Source organism: Aulostomus chinensis, chromosome 10 (assembly GCF_037954235.1).
Source record: "Aulostomus chinensis isolate RoL2024-O1b breed Wild chromosome 10, RoL_Achi_v1.0, whole genome shotgun sequence".
Classification (NCBI taxonomy): domain Eukaryota; kingdom Metazoa; phylum Chordata; class Actinopteri; order Syngnathiformes; family Aulostomidae; genus Aulostomus; species Aulostomus chinensis.
In genome coordinates, this window is record NC_141329.1 from 27,640,204 (window position 1) to 27,646,435 (window position 6,232).

The window sequence follows — 6,232 nt, forward strand, 5'->3', positions numbered from 1 at the left end:
GTAGTGGTTTGTTTGTTTTTTTGGCTACTCTTGATGCTAATAGAGCGAAATTTTAGAGATGCTGTGGTCCTGTCAGTGTTGAAAGATGTCCTCAGAGATGGACGGGGGGGGGGGGGTGGACACTGAGCTTGAGGACGGCTCTCCCGTGACCTCTGACCAAAACTGCCTGATCGCTGGGCAGAGCCAGGATGCGTAGAAGGGACAGTGTGTGTGCAGTTGTTCCTGTTTGTGAAGAACCATCTTGTACGTTTTTGGATTGGGGCTGTGTGCTCTGTAGGGGGATCACACGAGTTGCGTGAGTCTTTGTGGCGTATAGATCCTTGTTGCCAGGAGTGAGAATCAGAATGCAGGCGCTTGTAATAAAAATCCAATTTTGAAAAAAACACAACTTGCATTTCATTTCAGACAAACTGATACGGTTGAGCAGGTGGACAGTGAATGTAGAGTAAAACTTTTCTCTCCTCTCCTGAACTTCCTGCAGCTGTCTTGGTCAGCATCATGGTGTGGCTCATCGAGATCGTCGCCAACTCGGCCCCTCTGTTCCACGATGAGCTCTTCCAGGATCGCTTCAACCACACCTTCTGCTTTGAGAAGTACCCCATGCAGGACTGGGTGGCGGGGATGAACCTGTACAGGACATTTCTGGGTTTCCTGGCTCCGTGGACAGCGATGCTGGTAGCTTACCGTGGGATCTTAGCAGCAGTACGCTGCAACGTCTCAACGGAGCGCCAGGAAAAGGCCAAAATCCAGCGGTTGGCGTTGAGTCTGATCCTGATTGTTTTGCTCTGCTTTGGGCCGTACCACATTCTTCTCCTGGTACGGAGCATCATGTTCCTAAGGAAACCGTGTGACTGTGGCTCAGAGGAGAGCTTATTTGCAGCGTACCATGTTTCACTGGCGCTGACCAGCCTCAACTGTGTCGCAGACCCCATTTTGTACTGTTTTGTCAACGAGGGGGCGAGGCACGATGTTGGCCGAGCCCTCTCTGCGTTAATGTCCGCAGCCTGCCATAAGGGCTCTTCATCTTCACCGTCGCACGGAGACATACTCAATGCCGGTTCAGTAACCATGGAAACGCCGCTGTCAACAAAGAAACAGCCGTATGTCTACGCTGATGGGGGCAAAACAAGCAACTACAAGACAGAACTGGTGGCTCTGAAGGAGGAGTGTCTACAGATGACCATCCTCAGCGTTAGAAAGTGACTACGGACGGTGACGGGTCCAAACACCACTGGGCGCCGATTCTTTCTGGCCTAAAATCGGGCGCCTTGATGCGACTGTAGGTGCTTGGAGTGAAGGTCCTTGTAGACACAACACCAGCACACCAGTCAGAGCCACTGAGATGTGCAGCGGCTTCTGTGAGGTCACACTGTTGGGTGAATGAAGAAGGAGAACTTCCTCCACTATTGTTTGACTGTCATCATTGGGGGGGGGGTTGACGTGAGGGTGGTGCCACTCTCCTCCATATGAGCGCCATTTTAGAATAACTGGGACTGGCAGCTTGTCAGGCCCGACCCTGCGTTGCTTACAGTCGGTGGTTCATCACTTCAAGCTATAGTTTGTCAGCCTCTTGCGCAGCATGCTAACGTTAGCATGCTAATACGTCACGCAGGCTGTAGAGTATCCAGACATCAGACGTAGACGCATCCTCACAGAGCGGCCTGAGGAAAATTTCACTTATTTGCCGCTGTGTCAGGAGCCATTAACAGTCCACAGAGAGATTTTTGAATCTTCAAATCAAATCAGCCCGACCGGCGTCTGCATGGCTGCGTGTCAGCGTGCATGAGCATCCAGCCGATGTAGGAGGACAACTGGAGATTAACGCCTGTCCGAAACGTCGTCGCCATTTCACGAGCTGCTTTTATGAAGGAGGGAACGAGGCCTTTTGACGTCCCTCAGTAAGAAAACGGTGATACGGGGAGGAGCGTCTCAAGTTGTTTGAGCCATTCTTCGGTTTTGCTTTCATCCACACAACTTTTGCCGCAAGTTCAGCTTCAGAGAGTACTACTGTATGTGGAGCAGACAGAATGTTCTAGTGCTCTGACAGATGAAACGGATGAGTGCAGTAGATGTCTACTCGTGATGTATATGCTGGATGGACAAAATGGCTTCTTTCTATTTTTTTAAAAAAAGTTCTTGTTGTTTTAGTTCTGCTATTTTAAAACCTGGGCTCTACTTTCCCATGTTTTGGGATCTTAAATGATTAAATAGGACAACAGTTACTGGAGTCTGTCCAGTTCTGAGTGAGGAAGCTGCGACCGGCTGCCGCGGGGCAATCGTGACTGCGCTTGAGAGACGAGTCTTCATGGAGCCAGAACGTAATCCCCAAACCTGAAGATCGTACCCAGGCCCGGCCCGGCCCGTACCAAGACCTGCCGGCCCTAAACCTTACTGTGTAGTATTACGATGATACTTTGCTTAAATTGTGTATTTAAAGTACTCACAAATGGGGGCACTGAGGTCGCGAAGAGGGTTTTGTTTTTTTTCCCCTCGAAAAGTCAGAAAAATGTCCATTTATGAACTCTCAGGTGCGTCGTCCGGTGCGACCTGGGCCATCTTTATCCCACCGTTTGCTCCTAATGAACAAACACAAGCACCGACCCGCACGTGGAACCGCATTTGGTCTGACGTGCTTTTGTCCGCTTGCTCTCACGCAGCAGATTTAGAACCACCTGCAATGTTTGCATGGGGTTCTGCAGGATCTCATCCTCAGCAGTCTTTTTTTTTTTTCAGTTGTGAATCACATGATATTCGTCACATCACATTTTCCTTCCGTAACCACTAGTGGTGCTGTGGCGTCCGCAGGGACTCGGCAGACCTGTAAAGTTTGGTAAAGATCCGATCACGTGTCACTAGTTTCCTGTTCCAGGGTGAAAAATGAATCAGAAGCTCTGAAGGCGGCCGACCCACGAGGAGGCGGGCGTCAGGGTGTAATTTGATGGTCCCAGCTTCCACAAACCCGGACTCCAGGTGTGATGACGGATCAGATCGTGTTTCCGTTCCTCCAACAGTCAGACGCCTTCTCCCTGAATCACTCTCTCACTTCCTGGATGACTCCTCCGTCCGTGTACTCGCCAGTTGTAGCGCAGGAAAACTGATCAGGGAATCTTTCTCTCCCATGACCATAAGTGTGATGAGGAAATTAAGTTTCAGTATTAAAAAAAGAAGAGAAAAAAAAAACAAACCTCCAGCAGAAGCTGCAAGAGTGCGCGGCACCATTTTATGAAGAAAGTGTCGTTTTATCGTTTATATTTTCAGCCGGCCTTCTGCCGTGTGCATGTTTGACAGCATGACGGAAACAGAAATGGCCGTTTTTAATTTGGTGGTACACTGACTGCTCTGAGGTCTGGAGGCTGCCAAAAAGAAATTAAAACGACTCGACATACGGGCGTTTTGGCCTTTTTGTCCCCAATTGTCCATCAACCAAGCGGTTGCTCCGCCCCCTCTGCTGCCCCAGGGCAACCACGTGCTTCCTCCGTCTGTCCTTCTCTAAAAGTGTCATCAACAACTGAAACGTAGCATTGATAAAGAGTTAGAAAATGACCCTCACGGCTATCAGAGGACCGCCGGCTTCCTCTTCAGTCCCGTTGTCCTTGGCAACCGTTTACCTTCCGCAACGTCCCGCAACGTTGGCGTGTTCAGAGACGGGAGCGACCTGCAGGCTTTGCCGTGTTCAGTTTGCTGGCTCAGATAACGTGAGACGGAGAGCAGGTGTTTGCGTCGCTGACCAAAATTTGAGGTTTTCAAGGAGACACCAGCAGCAGTCCCACTTTCGTACGGTGCCTTACCAGAACCGAGGCGTTCTGGTGAAATGAGTTTCGGACTAAATGCTGTTTTGTGTGAGTGTGTGTGTGTGTGTCTGTGTCTGTGTGTCTGTCGTCGTTTTGCATCGGTTTAAATATCAGGCTTTGTAATGTATTCATTCATCAACTGTGTCTGTGAGAAATAAATTATACATGAACATTTGTATCCCGCGTGTTGGTTTGGACCGTTGAACTTTAACCACCAAGATCCTCTCAGTTCAGGATGTTCGCTGCCGTTGTGGCGAAATTCCCGGCAGGCTTCCAGAGACGACATGGCCACCTGATGTCAAGGTAAAGACCACCAAATCTTTCAGTTCCCCCTGGAGTCCCTGGGGAGGTTTGAGGAAGTTCCTGAGATGTCACACGGTGATTTCACCAAGCAAAAGTCTTGGTTCTGGTCACATGACCAATCTGAGTGGAAACCGAAGTGGGATCGGTGCGTCTGCGCCGGATCTCTGTGCAGTCCCGCAATGCGGCAACTCTCCTCTCATCTCCTCATCAGAATGAGCCGATCTGGGACGCCGCCAACACGCCAGCACCTTCTTCAGTTATCGGTGTCACCTTGTCGGCTGAACCACCTCTGACGACATGAAGGACAGGCGACGTGTGTGTGTGTGTGTGTGTGTGTGTGTTTACCTCTGACAATGTGGGAACTTTCCCATCACCATATCAGAGGGAACATTATATCAAGGTCCAGTTCTCAGGAGGTTTGACTATGTAGGACAAAGAAAACGCTCACACTTCATGTTCTTGAGAGGAGGGAAAGGACATTGCTCTCTCTGTCTCTCTCTCTGTCTCTCTCTCTCTGTCTCTGTCTCTCTCTCTCTGTCTCTCTCTCTGTCTCTCATTATAGATCATCTCACCTGAAGGTGATGGAACGACAGATAGACGCTTCAGAACCAATGGTTCATTTCTGGCTTCACAGTTTAGGAACAGACGTGTCACTGGAGAGCTCTGAGTAAATGAGCCCCCCGCCGCCCCCCTTTCTATTTTTCTTTTCCCCTCCATTTTCCTCCCCAGTTCTAAATTTCCAGAGATTACAGTTGTTTTTGTTTGTTGTATTATTTGATTTTTAGAAGCAGCTCTGGCTTTTTGAAACGAAGTCGGTGGAAAGTTGATGTAAAATATCTTGGAAGTGCAGCCACTGGGAACGTGCTTAAAACGTGAGGCTCTGCTGGCAGCAACCATGTCCTTCATGTAGCCTTAATTCATACATAATGAAAGGCCTTTTCTTTGCGGTCCCCGTGGAGCAGCCGCTGAGCTGTGCTGGCCTCCCACAGCTGAATCCATCTTAAGATGCAGGTTCTAATCTCATTACCAACTCAGCCGGTCGTGGTTCCGTCCTGGCGGAGGAAGCAGGTCTCCAGCTCCCGAGCAGCCAGACAAACGCACCTCACGGTCGAAGCAGACTTTGCCGCTTTGGGCTGATGGAGACTAGAGCGTTGTTCACAAGTTGGATCTTGTGCCCTCTAGATAACTAAATCGAGGGAACAAGTTATAGCTCCATCCTATCCAAAGTGGAGAGGGAACCCCGGGATCCTCTTTCCATCGTTCCCAGTCCACTGTGGAGGTCTAGTCCCTCCACCTGGTCCTCGGTCTGCTGAGAGACTCTGAGATTGGACGGCCCAGTGCAGGCCCTTAAGAACCGGGTCACAACCCTTCTCCTGATCCACCCCATGCATGTAGACTGGCTGGATATACAGCCGGGACCCCTCAAGGACCCTTGCTGGAGTGAAGCTATGGTTGATTGTTCCAAACTTTAACACGTACGCACTGTGCCAGGTGTGTTTTCTCGATATTCCTACATCACCGCCCTCCCCCTGGCCTCTTCGGGGCTTCGTAGTTTTGGATTCTAATCTGTAGTGGAAAAAGTATAATTTAGGAACCAGTTTAGAAGTGAGAGAATCTCTAAAGGAACCGATCCTCATCCCCATCAAAGCTCATCTCTCCTGCAGACTTCCACGCCATGGTCACTTTGAGAGTCGCCGACCCGCTCCAGCAGCAAAGCCTCCAGGAGGCCAGTGGCGAGCGGCATGAGTCGGGCGACCCGACTCTTCCTGCCGCTGTGGTTGAAGTCAGTGGGGAGATGAACTGCAACATGCTGTGTTTATTCAAATGATCCGAACTTCATTATTCAAATCCTGCTCGTTTGAAACCCAAATTCAAGGCGCCTGATTGCATCAAAGCCTTGAGGTCAAACTACCGTCCCCAATTCACGCGCCCTCTGACCCTCCAAGGTCAGGACATCGGCGTGACTGGAGCCGCCGCGTCTCACTCAGGTTTATTTAGCCTCGCGTTGCAAATGACAGGAGATGATCTTTTACTACGTTCCTCTACGGCGGCGCTCTGACACGTCAGCACCCAGATTACAGCAACGACAAATCATCGACGGGCTCGGCCTCTCCATGAAGGAGAGGAGCTCGGATAGA

At 50.2% G+C, this 6,232-nt stretch overlaps 1 protein-coding gene across 9 annotated transcripts in view; it reads left to right on the plus strand.

Annotated features, from left to right (window-relative positions):
* gpr4 (G protein-coupled receptor 4) overlaps window positions 1-3,954 on the plus strand; it is a 44,864-nt gene extending 40,910 nt beyond the window's left edge. For all 9 annotated transcript variants that reach the window (XM_086216803.1, XM_086216802.1, XM_086216800.1 and 6 more), the window contains one exon: window positions 482-3,954. In XM_086216803.1, coding sequence (XP_086072929.1) covers window positions 482-1,203 — 722 coding nt within the window. In that variant the 3' untranslated portion in view covers window positions 1,204-3,954. The remainder of the gene's footprint in view (window positions 1-481) is intronic.
* Window positions 3,955-6,232: the final 2,278 nt, after the last annotated feature.